This window comes from Myzus persicae, unplaced genomic scaffold (genome assembly GCF_001856785.1).
Source record: "Myzus persicae strain clone G006 unplaced genomic scaffold, MPER_G0061.0, whole genome shotgun sequence".
Taxonomy (NCBI): Eukaryota; Metazoa; Arthropoda; class Insecta; order Hemiptera; family Aphididae; genus Myzus; species Myzus persicae.
The window spans coordinates 99,822-117,721 of record NW_019103955.1 but is presented as its reverse complement, the minus strand read 5'-3'; the positions used below and the strand labels follow the sequence as shown (position 1 = coordinate 117,721).

The following is a 17,900-nucleotide window of genomic DNA, read 5'->3' as shown; positions in this document are numbered from 1 at the left end:
TTTCTGTGCAATAAGGTCAAATCTCATTTTAAAAACTGGAAATCTTACAAACAATTTAAATACACATGTAGTAAAAAATAATCAGTTTTCTTATGATCTTTTGTTAGATTTGGATGCTATTAAAATATTCAAATTGATTCAAGATTTAAAATAATTACTAAGAGTAACATTTAAATATAATAATCAAATTAGAAAATATAGAAAAAACTAATAATAATAAAAAAAGAGAAGATAAATCAGAAAAAAAATGGTGACTAATTTGAATGAACATAGAATTAATAAAAAAAATATATTCATATATTTGCAAAAATAAATGCAATGTAGGTAGAGTGAAATTGAGACAAGCTGAAATAAAATTAATAAGAGATAAATGTGTTAAATCTCGTGCCTAACAAATGGTATTTTCCAGACAAGCAAAAAATAAGAACACAAATAAAGGAGTTGCTAGAAGCTACTCAACTTGGACTCACCTTTCTCAGAAATGGAAAGGAAGAAGGGCGTTGGACTAGATATTGTATTGATTTTAGAAGAATGAATAAATTAATAATACCAGAATGTTATCCTTTTCCAACTATAAACGATGTTATAGATAGCCTTTTCCAACTATAAACAATGTTATAGATAGCCTCAAATTGCAAATACTTAACTGTTATTGATATAAATTCTGAATTGTAAGATAATCTCTTAAAATAAGAAGACCGAGAGAAGGTTAGGTATAATTTAATACAAAATTTGGAAAATTCATATTTAAACTGCTTTTGTTTGGGCTTAAAAATGCTCCGGCAATCGTTCAGCATATCCTCTCTAACATAATAAGAATATTCCTTCTTAGATAAATATTGCAGCAACTATATTGATGATATTCTGATTTTTTCAGTCATGACAGGATTATGGGACACTAAAAATTTTTAAAAATAATGGAAGAAGATGGTTTCAAACTTAAGCTGGCTAAATGTAAATTTGCTGCTAAGTACCTTGGTCATTGCATGCAGGAAAACAAAGTTTCACCAACACAAGAGAATTTAGTCACAATTAAGAATCTGAAAGGGAGATGAAAATAGATATAATTCACTTAGGATGTAAGACAATTAAAGATACAATAAAGTATTGGCAATATTATCTAATTGATCGTGAATTTGTTGTTTGTAGTGATCACAAACTATTAGTGAATTTGATAGCAAAATCCAGAACAGATGAAACACTGGGAGATCTGGTTCATTATCTATTTCAATTTAATTTTTAAATAATATGTAAGAAAGGCAAAGAAAATATTTTAGCTGATCTCCTTTCAAGACAGTCAGTTTTAGAATATTTTGAAAACGAAGATGTGATTCAAGTAGTAAATTGAATTGAATTAAGAAATACACTTACAGACCAGGAAAAGAATAAACAAGAATCGGATTCTGCTAAGAAAAGTGAAAAACACCAGAACATCATTTTTAAAAAACTAAAGGATAGATATAGGATATTTGTATCAGTAGATTTTGGTAAGAAAATAATCAAGTTAATGCATGATGATTATGGTCACATTGGGGTTTCTCAACTTTACTATTACATTAAAAACTTTGATATATTAGTGTTTTAACAAATTTTGTAGAAGTTGATCTGTATGTATGGAAAATAAGCCAGAAGAAGTAAAATTGGTTGGTTTAATGTCAAAGCTCGGTTCCACTCGTGAACCTAACGAGATTATGTAGTATAAACACAGTTGGTGAATTTGGAAAAAATAGATCCATAGCTAAAGAATATATGACAAAATACAATCAAACAGTCATAGTTCAACAACAAAGTTTGAACAAGCATATTTACTTTTTAGAAAGCATATCAGTCTGGTAGACACATTAAGCCAGAATAATATCGAAGAAAATAGAAAAAAAGCACTAATAAACTCCATTAAGAACCAACAAAACCAGAATTGATAAAATAGGAAAGTATATGAATTTAAAGTTTGAGATGAAGTTTATGTTGAAAATGGAAATAAACTAAATAGAATGAAAATGTATAAGGTAAGAATTGGATCTTATCCAATCCTAAGGATGATTTCATCTTCATTTTATGAAGTGGGTTGTGCAAAAAGGGGAAAAGTATCAAATTAATTCTATAGTTCATAACATTCTCTGTACTCTCATGATAAAGCTGCATCAGAGGGGGAGGTGTACAACATTATAATAGCGTCCTCTATGGTATAATATTTGTAATGTTATACATTATTATCAGTCTATGTTATGAGGGTATTGTTATATATTCAATTGTAAAATCCTAACAATTAATTATTATTTATTATACTCTATTATATTATATAAAACTGTTGGTCATAATATAACCTGTAATTTAATATTCTTTCCCGTAATTGTATTTATTTATATTGTTATAAACATTGAATTATTATGTATTTATGTATATTGTATAATTCTTTCAGGATAATAAAATCAGTTCACAACTAAATTATAAACCAACTCATGAATAAAACCAATGAACCAACATGAATATTCAAGGTCCTGATAGTCCCATATTATTTGAGTGTACTAAGTGTCTGGTTATTTTTACATTGGACATAACAACAATATTGGATAATACACAAAAATCTGTGCCTACATATATATAGAAACGTACAAAATAATGTAAACAACAATCGTACAATTATTATTCCATGTATGAGTCTAAAATGATCAGTTTAATAACCTAATTTTATTTCTTTTAAAATAATATCACTATCCACATTCTACATCATAGAAATATCTGTAATGATATTTTAGTACTGTCATTGCCATATATGGTAATAAGTGTGGTTAATGTGTTCCAACATGTTTCATTAAAATTACATTAAAAAAAAAAAATTTGGTCATAACAACATATTATTTAGTTCCTTCACTGTAGTTTTAGAATATAGATAAAACTAACTGTACTTCGGAATCACAAGCATAGATATCTTTTGATTGCTAATATCAATAACTCTTACCCTCTATTATCTCATCATCTTGTTCATTAGAAATGTTATTCAACTCAGTTTCCAAACAATCATTGGAGGTCAAATCTATAAACAAAAATTAAAGGTAAATTAAAATAGAGGCATTTTTTATTTTTTACCAACATTTATAAATATTATTACTCAAGCTTAAATTAAACGTAAGTTGTTACAAGTAACATTTTTAAAAACATCAAAAACTAATATTATATTACATTTTATCTAAATAATATTTTATATTTTATAGATTGCTACCTTCAGTAACGTCACTTTGAAGATAAATACTTGTTTTCTTCCCCAAGATTTCAGTTATTGGTATAGATGATCCACTTGTTTCGGAAGGAAAACTCTCATTTACTATATGAACTTCATCAGACCTTATATCTGAAATACAATTAGGTTCAAATTGTAAAAAAAATTGAATTATTATTATGCTTGGATGCAATATTGGTGCAAATGTCAACAAATTATATGAATTAAATAATGGAAGTAGGTATGAGGTATCAGGCACGTTAATACAATCCCATCAAAAATCAACTTTTAACTTAACTAAAACGAACAATAAATAAAATAAAAATAGATAAATAAGTAGTATAAAGGCACGTCGTCAAGGAGGGGGGCTAAGAAGTCAAGGTCAAGGTTAGGTTAAAAAGTAAAGGCCTCCTAAGAAAAGTCAGTGACCTAAGACTGGCCACCTTGATTTTTATTTTTAAATAGCCAAACCGACTAAATCCTGAATAAATATTATATGGTACTCCATAAAGCTAATAATTGTATAACAAAACTTAAATTCCGAGATTCTATTTTATAAATATTTATCACTTGATAATTTGAGATAAGACAATAATAAGTCTATTAATAGATTGAAAAGTAGGAATTCCAAATACAGGTAAAATTATTAAATTTAGATGAATTTACTGAAAGATTTGCAGCGAACCATAAAAATAGACGACTTTTCCTTAAATAGTTGTTTAAGATGTATATTGTAACCTATATTAATATATATAATGTTAAAATATAATGCTTAACCAATACAGACAATAACCACTGTGAAATGTGGTGTTATTTTTTATAGATATTGTCTAATAAGGAGAAGAGTGGTATTGGGTACAAAAAACATAAAGGGGCCAAAAAATGTTGCCCCCTTATAGACAAATGTCTGATTACGTGTATGGTAGTATAATTTATTGTATGTTTAATTCAGGACATACAAATTTTAAGAACCATGGGCCGATTACCGATTATGAGCCAGTTTAGAATGAGCACATTCGGTTACCAATTAACAACAATTTATTAAGCCTTAAACCAAAAACCAGCGAACAATATCTTTGAAAATCGTTAATTTAACAATACACATTACACATATTTAACTTTACTAAAAATACCTTACCTGTACTAGCTTTTTCATCATAAAAATTGATTTTCTCATCATTGTTTGACAGTGTTGTTGGTGAGAATAACGATAAATTACAATTTTTATCTGGCAATAAATCTGAAATATAAGTATATCATTGTATCAATAAATTTGTAATTAATCTTAACAAAAATCAAATTAATAAAATAAGGTCTACAAAAAATTATAAATTTATACTTAAAGAAATTAATCAAACTAATATTTGAAATATTTTAATTGTAATATTACAATGCAAAGAAAAACAAATTTTAAAAATCATACACATTTGCAATATAAATAGGAAAATATTCTAATATGTATTTTAATCAAAAACATATACCTGCAAAATACTGTTTATTTTTTATTTCAACAGCATACAATTAAATATTTTTATATTTCTTACTGTAAAAATGTCTAAATTGACCCAAATTAACCCTGTTAACTAAAATTAAAATGAATAGATAATATATGAATCTCACTGGCAGTAGTGTCTTCGTAGTCATTATCTTTCCTTTCACTATTTTCCAGAGTAGTTGGAGTAGCTGATGATGACGTTCCAATTTCAGAAAAATTATATTCTTCTATAGTAGGTTTATCATTGGGTGCATAACCTAATAATTGTAATTAAAAATAAATCATGGTTTTAGCAAATTATTTTCATACTCTTTTGGTGCCATTTATACATAAAAATAATATTGAAAGATGAAAAGAAGAAAGAAAATAGAAGTAAAATTGATTAAATCTCACTGATTTAAATTTAATTTTGTTCACATTTTTTAGAATATCACTTACTTGGTTGTTCTTCATGAACAAGACTATCTTTGGAACGAATAAAAGATTGTACTCCTATAATTCTCTCCAATTTTGAGTCATTACCATCTATAACCATAAAATAGATTATTGTTAACAGTGTAAGGCTAAGAACTATTAAAATTACTACAATTGAATATGCATTCATATTTGGTATATATGTCAACAGAATAATTAGCATTACCGTCTAGATTAGCTGCAGTGTTAAACAGAGACTTTAATGAAAAAGCCAAATGAGATTGATATCGTTGAATCTCTAACGTAGATGCGCAATTTTTTTCAGAATCTAAAAAGTATATTAATAAACACAAATAAATAAATATATAAAATTGAAGTGTTTTTCCCATTAGTTTCTCGTATGAAAACTAAAATAGATCTACAATTATACAGACAAAAAAGTTAAAAGTTAAAATTACAGTTTTTGTGTTGTGCAATATAATATAGAAGAAGATGGGCAAGTGGATACAGCTTGGATATACGGTAGGTGCTATACTCTATTCCATATAAGAGAGCGCCTGGAAGTGTACAAACGTACCGCAGAACCAATTTTCACCCCCCCCCCCTCCCCCGCTAGGATTGGTAGATTGGTTGGTTACCGTCAAAGTCGCAGAAACACTCTGGAGTGGAGTATGCATATTGCATGTACATTTTTGACCAGTTTTCATCTGCTACTTGATGTGCTCTTATTTGGAATAGAGTATAGAGGAGTCACTGTAATGAATCTAATGATTACAATAAAAAAACTAAAATAGTTGTTCGTTGTTTAAATACCTAATCGCATCCCAATTTAAATTTAAATTTAAAATAACAATAAAATAAATAGTGTTAAAATATACTTTTTTAATATTTTTGGTTAAAATATAAACTACTAATAAGAAACCTGGTTTTAAAATTGTAATCACGACTTATAAAAATTGAACATTTTATAAATTTATAACAATTTTGTTTTCCAATTTTGGTGATTTTGATGAATTTTGTAAAAGTTTGAACTTAAAATGATTCTAAAAAAACCATATCAGCGTATCTTTCATAATTTTTATCTTCTTTTATAATTATTTGAGGAACTTTGTATTAAATGTAAGCTTTTTGACATAACATAAATAATTTTATTGACATTTAGAAAAAAAAAAAACAAAAAAATTGAAAATTTCATATGTCTATACAAAGCTCAAAACCAGTCAAAATATTTTTTAAATTTTAAGTAACTATAGAAAATGATTAAACAAATCTCTAATGAAATATTTAAGTATCTATGGTTATTCGTTTCAGAATTGTTTTTGAGTGAAAATCAGTTTTTATTTTTTTTTCAAGATGCTTTTGAAAATGACAAGGAATTTTCAATTTTGAACTCTCAAAAGTACCAACTTTACCCATAACAGATATTGAAGTTGAAAGAAAAAGAAATAAAACATGCTTACTCAATAAATGTTGCTTCACTCAAAATCTGAAACTAGTTGTCTACATAAATATTATGTTGATACCAGTGATAAATTAATGATTAAAATGAAAGTCGTATTGTATGAAAGATACCTTGTGCAACACATATGTGTGAGTCACGACCTTGAATAACAAAACTTTTATGCAGTAATTAAGATGGGCCCCGATACAAAATAAAGGTGGGGAGCCTCTTATTCAGTTATTTACCAACAAATATAGAAATTGAATCATGTAACTCTAGAAATATGAATATCTACAACATCCGCTGCTACTGCATTACAGTGGAAAACACAGTTTATAAAAACAAAAACTACGGGGTGATTGGGGGGAGGCAAATTCCCTCTTTGTAATCCCTCCTATATCTGCCACTTGTGTACAAAAAAAACCTTTCAGAGCCTAGGATATTAGTAGGTTGAAATAATATTATTTGGATAAAATTATCATATTTGTAAATAATAATGTTCTTTAAAAGTTTCAAGTACCCACGAATAATATTTATAAATTACAACAATATAACTAAAATCATTATTCTTGGTTATTTAATACTCAATTTTGTCAACATTTTAACTTAAAATAACTTTTAAAAAAACAGTATTCAAATATTTTTTAGATTTTTTTGGTTTAGAATTAACTATTTACGTAGAACATTGTTTTAAATATTCAATTCTTAGCTGTAAAAGTTGAGCTTCTTATACATTTTTAGCTACTAAATAGTTTATACATTTTCAGTTCAATTAATTTTGTCAACATTTGAACTTAAAACGGGTATAAAAAATAATTGTGCATATATTTTTAAGTTTTTAATTACTATTGTAACAATATATCATTATATTAGAAGTTTTTGAACTGACTAAAAATTTAAAAAAAAACTAATAAAAATTGAAAATTGTATATGCCTATAAATAGCTCAACATGATTCAAAATATTTTAATGGTTCAAATGTATGGCTTATAGAAAATGCTAGTATAAACATTCAGTGACAATTTTATCGATTCACAATAATTTTTTTCAGAGTTACACCAAAAACCAAAATTGATTTTTCGTAAAAATACCAGTTTTCCTTAGTTTTAGTTTTATTTTTCCTGGCGCCCTTGAAAACTACTGGGTATTTAAAATTTTGGCCTATCAATACACTAACTAGATTCACTTTCCCGCCAGTAAAGATACTGAAGTATACATCGAAACATTATTGCAACTACTTATCATTTACAGTTTTACACAGATAAAAAAAAAATTCATTGTAAAATCAATACATTCATTGCTTCAATTCAAAAAAAATTATTTTACTAAGATAAAGAAGTTAAAAACAAATAAATAATTTTTATGCCTACACTATTCATTTATAACATAAGAGTACATAGGCAAGTGCTACATAAGTTAACCTGCCAATTCAAAACAAAATTATTTTTAAATTATTATTTTTCAAATTTATACATAATAGAAGAACTACTTTTTATCTTTATAATGCCAAAATAAATTTTAAATATAAGAATGAGCCAAATTGAATATCACACTTACTTCCATTATCACCAACACCGTTAACATTTTTACCATGTTCATTCGAAATCTCTTGTTTTATACAATCATTGAAGTTACACCCTATTCATAAAACAAATAAAATTATGTAAATAATGTAAACAAAAGAATTCTATTAAATTTTTTTTTGTTTTATCAGAGTAAATTTCTTTTTTTTACTCTAATACTCAGTATGCTGTAGATAATTTCACAAGTAGATCCTGGAAGTTCAATAATTAAATCAACCTATCTCATTACTTGTAAAAAGTGTATTTACTATGAGTAATCTTAAGAAATAAAGGATCTAGGTGATGGTATGTCAATCCAAATTATCTGTACCAAATAAGAGAGCCCCAGGCGCCAGACAAAAACCGTTCAAAACTCTCACACGTTTTCTCACCACAAGCAGTCCCTGTTGCTAACTGATTACAACCAACTGACAGCAACAACTGCAGCCAACTAACGTTGACTAATTGCAGAACGATTCGACTCAGCTGGAAGGTTAATGATTTATTTGGATGCACCAAGGAAGTGCACTCTTATTTGGTATTAACTATGAATTGAAATTTATTATATATTTTTCAGAGATCTACTCAATTACAAGGTAAAACTGAAATAATCTTTACAGCAAAAGGGACCTTCCTAGTTTGTTTTTATTTAAGTCACTGACATTCAGAAGACATTTATGGATTATGTGTATGTAACTAAAGTGAACAACCATTTTTAATCTATGATGTATTTTAGCTTATTAAAAACTGTCAATTAATTATTAGTAACTAAATTTTTTTTTAAGTTATATAAGATCAATAACAATTAAACACATTTCATTATGACTTAAGGCAAAATTTATCAGCCATAATCATATTAAAAGCAAATATGTATCCTATTCTTACATTTATATTCAATTATTAAAAATAAAAATAATTTCATTACAGAAATTAGAAAGGAAACTAATTATTTCAATGCTGCAACTTAGAAACTAAATTTTTTATTCAAATAATAATTAATTTTAAATAAACAATCTAAGCACCTTGTAAATGAAAGATATACATATAATATAGTAATGCTAGTTACCATTTTCAGTATTTCTTTGACTAAAATCCAAAATCCTCTCGTTGCCTGTCAACGAATCTTTGAAATGAATTTTCGTGATATCAGCTATTTGTTTATTCATTCCTCTAAGAATTGAATTAATGCAACAACCTACAAAAAAAAAAATTAACATTATTTAAAAGCAAAGCACAATTATCAATTATTGAGTGGTAAGAGGATTGGGAAGGCAAAACCTATGGAGACTGAATGAATAAAATACTAAATAAAATAAATATTTATAAGTTTTAGAAACAAAATATACCAAAAAACATATCATATTATAATTAGTATGATCAATAATTAAATTAAATTCATCATTCATATTCAAGTTTTAATAGCATCTAAGATGAATTTCACTTATAAATACATATTCTCTATTCAGGTTAAGAATAAACCACTAGGTTCACCAACACTCATCTCGTCAGCACATTCCTAACATTATACACTCCCCCCACCACTGTGAGCATATACTATGGCAGCACTGATGACAGTGAGAAAGAATGAATAACAAAATGCATAACAATAGCATGGGGGTCAGCCGGTGATTTACGGATCAGTCCATGAATGCAAAAGTGGTTTAATGTTAAGCTGCATAGGGTATAGAAATCATTAAGACTAATAAAAATGGTTAGAATCAGAATATGTTAATATATATATATATATATTTATTCTACACTAGAAATAATCTAAATCTCACAATTAGGTTAAAAGAAAATTCAGAGACAATAACATGATATTTCTATTAATTTCCATTCAATTATAATAACTAATTTATAATTCAAAAATTTTTAAATTATGAATTTGTAATTTACATAATATTTTATAGCAGATGGGTAAATCTGCTTATTTAATCGTATGTGATTATTGACTCTAATAAAACCATTGTTGAAAATTATTAAGATTGTATCACTTTTACAGAAAAATCACAATTTCAAACATTCTTAATTGTTAAATTAAATGAGGTTTATCAATTCAAAATTAATATTTATTGATATTCTATAATATAAAAAACCAATTTATGAAAATACAAAAAAATAAACTTATTTTGTATTAACAATTACTTACATGGTTTTTCATTTGAAAAATCAATTGAGTTAAGAATACCATCACACTCCGGTTTCATATGTTGCTTGAATTCATCAGTTAAAACTTTTTCAGATTTACCATTATCTACTAGATATTAATAAAAATTGTTAGTTAGAAAACAATAAAATACCCTCTATTTATCAAAAGTAAATTATAACACTACCATCTAAATTCATTTTAAGCTGTGACTCTTCTTCTATTATAGTTGAACTCAAATTTTTTGAAGGCTGTCTTTCTGTTTCATTAGAGGTACCAGGCTTCTGGTCTATAAAGTAAAAAGATAACAATTATTTTTAAGAAATTGCTATAAAAACTATTTAGAATTGCATTTAAAATCAGAAAAATAATATCACCAAATCAAAAAATTGTATACCAACAATTAATATTATTAACTAATATTTTAGACATTATTCAACATATTTTATTTAAAAAAATTAGTAATTGTTTTTTGAAATTTTGCAGGTATTATGGGCAAAAATAATATTTTATAAAATGTATTTTAAAAATTAAAAGAATTGTCTTCACAGACAACAGTAATGGACCTAGAGGCCACAATAATTTATACTGCATTGAAATGAACAGATTAGACATTTTTGTATACTTCACGATTTGGAAAAAACATTTAATCTAAACTGCACTATACATGATTACTAGTAAGGTAAGTTAAGGTATCATATAACAACAATCTGTACACATGGACTATGATCAAAAGCATACTTTTTTGTGGCTTATACAACAATTTAAACAAGTATGTCATGAGCAAAGGCAAAACAAGTGAAAATGTAGAGAATATAATCTGTCTAAGTGCAATTAAAAAAAATTATTTTATCAAAAAAAATTTAAAAATATAATGTGAAATGCAAAATACCACATTTTTTAATCTATACACATTTTATAAAAGTTGTATCATAAAAAAAATCAATCTAGCAGTGACTCTTTTCAACAAAGAATGGTCATTACCTCCATCAAATTCTAATTTTTAAATAATTTACATAATTTGAAGTATTATAACTTATAAGTTATAACACTACATTTCTTATTGTTTTTTTTTTATTACTATTTTGACATCCATTCTTCATTCATAATCTTAAAACCGAATAATACTTTTCTAAAAAAGGTGCTATAAACAATTGAGCAATTATATTTAAAATATTACATAGTTCTACGATATTTAAACTAATAATTTAAGCTAATAAGCATTTTAAGTTGGAAGAGTGAATTTATATATATTATATATTTATGGAGGTATCAAATTGTAACTTATTATCTCTGTATATGTTCATATGAAGTATAATTTGCAATTTAATTTGATTATTAATTATTAATAAGTCATTTGGGGAATTTATAGTTGAGTCACATTCTCAGTTAGGTAAACATATAGAGATAATGAATCATTTTAATACTCTTTATAATATAATAATATAGGAGTAACAAGCAATATACTATATTTAACGTTTTACTCAACATATCATAATAAGGGTTATAAAGCATCCAGGACCTTTGGCTCTTAACTATTTAAAGCTCACTTACTTAAATTATTACCAACTATATCATAATTTGAATTATTCAAATTTTGTTCATTGTTAAGCCATGATTGTTCTTTAGGATTGGAAGTTGTAACCTCTTCAAAATAATCGGTTTCTACTTGGTATAAGAAATTTGAAAATTAATATCTAACACAATAAAATACCTTCAATATTTGTTTATGTTATATTACCAAATAATGTATTTATTTCAGCAGTATCTATATTTGTTTCATGTAAGGACCCATCTGTCATAGTTAAATTTGTACTTTCTTTTAACATACTTTCAGTTTCATTTGAAGATTTATTCAATTTATAACCTATTAGGTAAATAAAAACAAATTTACAAATAATAGACTCCATGGAATCAAATCATATTCAGAAATGAAGAAATAAAAGTTAACTCATTGGTAGCCAAATTTTAATGATTAAATAAATAAATTACAAATATGATTAGAAACTCAATTAATTTATTTAAATATACTTCAAAAGAATTAATGCTTAATATACAGCACACTTACTTAACTCATGACCAACTGAATCAATGTATGAATTAATTGAATCTTGTTGGTCATCCAACATTAACTGATCCTCGATTTCAGAAATTATAATCTCTTCATGGCAATCATTAGTTTGTACTAATAATAAATGATAATTTTAAATTAGTAAAATATATTAAAATACTTATTAATATTATATTTAAAATTGTTTAATACAACCAAATTGTATTTCAGGAAATATTATATTTTTTTTTATCGCCCAAATTTTTCGAGGGGACTAAAGCCCCTCAAACTATATTTTTTTCTAAAATTGATATACCTATGATTAGTCCGATCTTTAAAATTGGGGGGATTTACCCCCCCCCCCCCTACCTAAACCTTATTGAGCAAATTTTATCAACTCAATTCTAATTTGTAATGGTTTAATTTCCTTTACATTTGTATAGTTTTTTTTTACCACCTAAGATTCAAATAAATAAACATAATTTTAAATTAAACTACTAGATAGTAAATTATCCAAAATTTATTAGCAATAGGATAAGAACTACAAATTCAAGAAAAATAGCCCTAATATAATTATAAACGGGAATATTACAACTAATTTTATTTATTTAAATTATAAATATACCTCTATTTCTTAATATACATTTATTATTTATCTCATTTCACTCACTTGTTAGGTCATTTTCTATTGAAACACTCATTGAATTGCTAAAATTTGGTAAATCATCAGATTCTAATTCATCTTCTTTATTAGACGCTGTAGCATTTTGATTCTCCACTAGACATAAATAGTATTCATGTGATTACAAAATTCATAAAACAAAGATTATTTCAACACAAGACACCGCTCAAGACCCCAGAGCTCAGATTTTGGAGATGCGGTTGGCGAGGAGATAATACAGTCCAGCGGTTCTTAACCTGTGGTCCGCGGCCCCCTGGGGGTCCGCAATACTCATGTCGGGGGTCCGCGGCAGCCTTATCACCTAACATAAGTTAATACGTGACATGAGTGCATTATTACAATATTTTTGGATTATTATTTTTGTTTAATATAAAATTATAATCTTATATTGTCTGTCGCGGTGGGCCGTGATAAAATAATTTATATTACAATTTTTTTTTAATTTAAGTGTTTAATGATGTTAAAGTTTAAAATGAAAAATTAAGTTTAATCAAAATAATTATAAATGTGTATATTTTGTTATGTCTACTTCTATAATTATTAATTTGTAATATAAAATAGCTATTATAATTTTGGTTATGATAACTTGATATGTTTTGTAAAAAAAGGTATTCGACAAAAAATTGGTAGCGGGGGTCCGCGATTTCTAAAAATATTTCATTGGGGGTCCGTGTTCAACAAAATGTTAAGAACCGCTGATATAATCAATTAGTATTGTTTCTGCACACGCGACACTCCCACAAACGCCATCTTGTTTGTTTTAAAGATTACTGTCCTGTACAATAATAATAAACTTCAATTGTGGTCTTGAGCACTGTGGCAGTATTGCTTGTGTAACGACCCCACAAACAGACACTAATGTGTTAGATGATAATGTAAAACTTATAAAGAATTCAAAGACAGTATGTTAGTTAACATAAATTGGTTTATTGAATTTGTAAGCTGTCTAAATAATTTTGGCATAGATAATTTCAGAGTCTGCTGGCGTGAAGGTGCTTATACCCACTCTCAACAGTAAAATCTACCCCTACTTCTGTCATTGAGGTCGAAACATCACGCCAACCGCTTCACATTAGGGCCAGATGGCTCACCGGTAAACTCTTACTTCAAAAAATTATCTAACAAAGAATCCTATATTTTCAATATCTTCCTCAAAATGTATTACTCTTGGGGCACTATGGTCAAAAGACTTTTCCAATTCTTGTCTTGACAGCACATTCTCACAAAGATACGCGTAACTATATTATCAAACAAGCTTCCACTATACTAAATCAATTTCCAATGTCGATTACTTTCCCCCAATACCCACATATACAAAGAATTCCTTAATAATTCAAGTAATTTTTTAATATCTGCACCACCAAATTATGTCAATAATATTTTTCTCGAATTTATTCACAACTCTTTCCCACGTTTTATTTTAATTTTCAAGTACAGCTTTGTCTCTCTCCTTTTAGCTAGGTATTCATTCTATATACCGGAATTTCAAATCTAATTTTCTAATAACATTCCATCCACTAAATCGTCGTTCAAAGCTGAATGTTTCACCATAAAAGCTCTCAACACTATATCTTCCTTACCAAAGAATAAATCTCTCATTGCCACTGACTCACTTTCCTGTTTTCAAGCGCTCTCTCTTCTAACACCTTTAATTTATATCTTTCTCCACTGATAATCACGAGCAGGAAATTTTATATTTCTTAAAGCGAGCAGGCATGGACATTAAATTTGTATGGGTGCCAGGACATACTGACATCGAACGTAGTGAATTCGCTGACAAATTAGCAAAAACCTCGGCATCTCTCAGGAGCCCCAAGAGTTCAAAAATTCCATGGTCTGACTTTATCCCCAACCTTTGAACCTACCTAAGGCGTTTCTGGGAATTACTAACTCCTTACTTCGCCACCTAGTACAGAAATATATCTTCAACCATCTCACCTCTACCCTGGTTTTACAACCTCAATCTCTCAAAAAAAGTGCCGTATCGTTCTCCCGTCACTGCTTTGGCCACACCCTACTTCCTTCTCATTCCTTCAAACGTTCGTTAAACGATTCTCCCATCTGTACATTCCACAATGACCCAATGGTTTTCGATATATTATTACATTTCGTCTTCAACTGCCTCAGTCTATCACCATCGCGTAACCATCTATTATCGCTTTTCGACACTTCCAACATCGCTTTCAACACCACAAATATCCTACGAAAATTATTTTTTATTTCTACCTAGAGACAATTAAATAGTACCTGGAATTGGATTCGGTTAATACAAAAGAATAAACGTTGGATTGTATCCAGTCAAAAAACTTTTTCCAACATTTACGTACTAAGTAGTACAAATAATGGCGAAGATGAATTGTTATTTAATATAATGGACTAGGTACACGAGAATAGTAGAGCATAGAAACATACCCAAGTTAGTAAAAAGGATCATCTTGATTCAACTGTTAATTTTATAAAATTCTCAACTTTAAGAAGTCATTGCTAAATAAAGAGGAAAATTACTATACTAACTAATAAATTATCTTATGATCAAAACTGTTTAAGGCACAATCCCCTATATATTTCTGGAAGTTTTTTTATGATAAAAAACCTAATTTTAATCTTCTTAAACTAATGATGTATAATAATTAAGAATCTGAAAGTGGATAAGCATGTCATTGTGAATAGTTTTCCAACCTTTATCTCACTCACCTTTAAAACCAAACCTCAACCTCAAAACTTAGCTTTTAATAAAACTATTGCTTATAATTTAATAGTTCAAATGCATTAAAAAATATAAATTTCTCTTTCTTTACAAAGAGTATGCTACGATCATCAGGTCTCCACATTTTATAACTCTTACTCAAAACCTGGATTCTATCCAAAACACTTACTTATGATCCATTTCATTCAAATATAAAGTAGAAAGACAGCCTAACGGTGGTTAAGATAGAGCTCGAAGATTTTTCAATATGACTTCCTTAAAAAATCTCAGAAAAAATCTAAATTTAAATTTTTTATTCAAACTTCTCAAAATAAAATAAATTGTAGTCCTTTATTAGAGAAACTTCATTTTGAAATCAACAGGAAAAAAACACCTCAAAGATAATTTATTTTTCATAAGAAACGTACATTCGAAATATTCTTTAAGCTCACCAGTAAATATGCTCATTTCATTGTAGTATTAATTATATTAAACAAGTTTGTGATTTAATTTAATTCTATGTTATAAATTAGTAGCTTATTATCTATATGTATTATTATAATTATGTTGTCATTATTATTATTATTATTGTTATTTAAGTTTTTTGATATTGTAAATACATGTATTCGTGTTGTATACTGTAAAGTGGACATACATATTTACAATTTATATTGTACCTAGAATTGTGTATACTTATACACAAATTTTTCTTTGTAAATGAAGTTTTTTTCTCCATAAATAATTAAACAAATAATATAGTAAAGAATCAATCATATAATAAGAAATACTTTGATCAAAAACATAAAAAACCTACCATGTACAAGAAAGGTTTAAAATATACTTAAGTTTACTATACTCACACAAGCATAGAAAAAAGTTAACAGATATAAGAAAATTATGTTTAGGTGCAATATTTAAATAACCTCAAGAAAACAATATTCTCAACTCACTTTGTGAAACCCTAGTCAAGAAAAGAAAAAAAACAATTTATTTAGCAATAAAAGAGCCTGTTGTTCTTATATTGGGAAGAGAGTTTATAGTCATTTTAGATCTTGAGCCTTCAGAGACATTAAAGGTAAAAACATGAAGTACATTAAGTCTAATAAACTTCTCTGAGAGCCATACAATATAAATCAGGCAAAGACAATATTAAAGCAATTTCACCCAGGAACTCAGTTCTAGAAAAAGAAGAAAATGTAATACAAACAAATTGTGAACATAGTCACAAGAGAAAAGATAATGATGAACCAACAACCAAATGATTAAGTAACAAAAATGACAAAAAAAGTTGTAGAAAACAAAAATATGTATCAGTTGTAAAATCTAAAAAATAAATTAAATTTTCATATTGTAAAATCTGGTCTTAAATTAATTTAAAAAATGCACGACTTAATACTTAGGGATTGAAGTAGTCAGAAAAAAATTAAGAACTAAAGCCGACGCAAGGCACCACGTCAAAGATCAAGCAAAGAAGTTCATTCAATACCAAGTTGGCCAGCAAGTGCTAGTCAAAGAACACAGATTATCATCGGGTGAAGACCATGAAATCCATAAATTCTTCTTACTGTACAGGGAACCATACACCCTGGTACATGTAAGTAACAACAACACAGTATTGGTAGGAGATTCAATGGGACAAACAATGCGATGCAACATCAAGAACGTCAAACCATATCACTCATTACCGAAGAAAGACGAAGACTTGTGTTTCCATCCTGATCCAGGAAAATCCTGTGATCCATTCCTCTCTTCTCCTAATTAAATAAAATAAAGTATTTTGGGTGATCATGACTTTTCCAAATAGGCCCATCACAAGCCGTAGAAATCATGAGTGCCAACACATTCCAGCTCCTGTCCGATGACTATACAGATGAAGAATTCCTCGAATTAATGGGCAGTGAGTATTTAACCCTGGACAGCGAGTACCAAGCATCCATACAACAGATAACGTCAACAAAATCACCGGTTGAACAGAAAAAGGAACAAGCACGATATTAACGGGAAAGTGCTGCCAAACTGACTAGGTATTCACTAACGCCTACGTTCACGATGCCAAACACCGTCCGTGCTATGCCAACTACATTGAACGTCCTACCCACAACCACCCCTCTGTTGTCAATCGAAATTCCGCAGATCAACACGATCACCAAAATAAGCAACAAGAAACTGAAGCGTGAACAGTACCGGTTAGCGCGGCAAGAAATACGA

General features: G+C 27.7%; 1 protein-coding gene across 12 annotated transcripts in view; it reads right to left on the bottom strand.

The window, feature by feature from the left end:
• Positions 1-17,900, bottom strand: part of LOC111036841 (protein PF14_0175-like) — a 77,753-nt gene that overhangs the window by 38,918 nt on the left and 20,935 nt on the right. For 10 of the 12 annotated variants that reach the window (XM_022319080.1, XM_022319077.1, XM_022319078.1 and 7 more), the window contains 14 exons: positions 12,995-13,102; positions 12,343-12,459; positions 12,016-12,141; positions 11,829-11,942; positions 10,462-10,563; positions 10,278-10,385; positions 9,195-9,323; positions 8,124-8,204; positions 5,353-5,454; positions 5,151-5,237; positions 4,838-4,969; positions 4,356-4,457; positions 3,221-3,349; positions 2,960-3,034 (listed from right to left, as the gene is read on the bottom strand). In XM_022319080.1, coding sequence (XP_022174772.1) covers positions 2,960-3,034; positions 3,221-3,349; positions 4,356-4,457; positions 4,838-4,969; positions 5,151-5,237; positions 5,353-5,454; positions 8,124-8,204; positions 9,195-9,323; positions 10,278-10,385; positions 10,462-10,563; positions 11,829-11,942; positions 12,016-12,141; positions 12,343-12,459; positions 12,995-13,102 — 1,512 coding nt within the window. The remainder of the gene's footprint in view (positions 1-2,959; positions 3,035-3,220; positions 3,350-4,355; positions 4,458-4,837; positions 4,970-5,150; positions 5,238-5,352; positions 5,455-8,123; positions 8,205-9,194; positions 9,324-10,277; positions 10,386-10,461; positions 10,564-11,828; positions 11,943-12,015; positions 12,142-12,342; positions 12,460-12,994; positions 13,103-17,900) is intronic. The other 2 variants (XM_022319073.1, XM_022319070.1) reach the window with 2 other exon arrangements.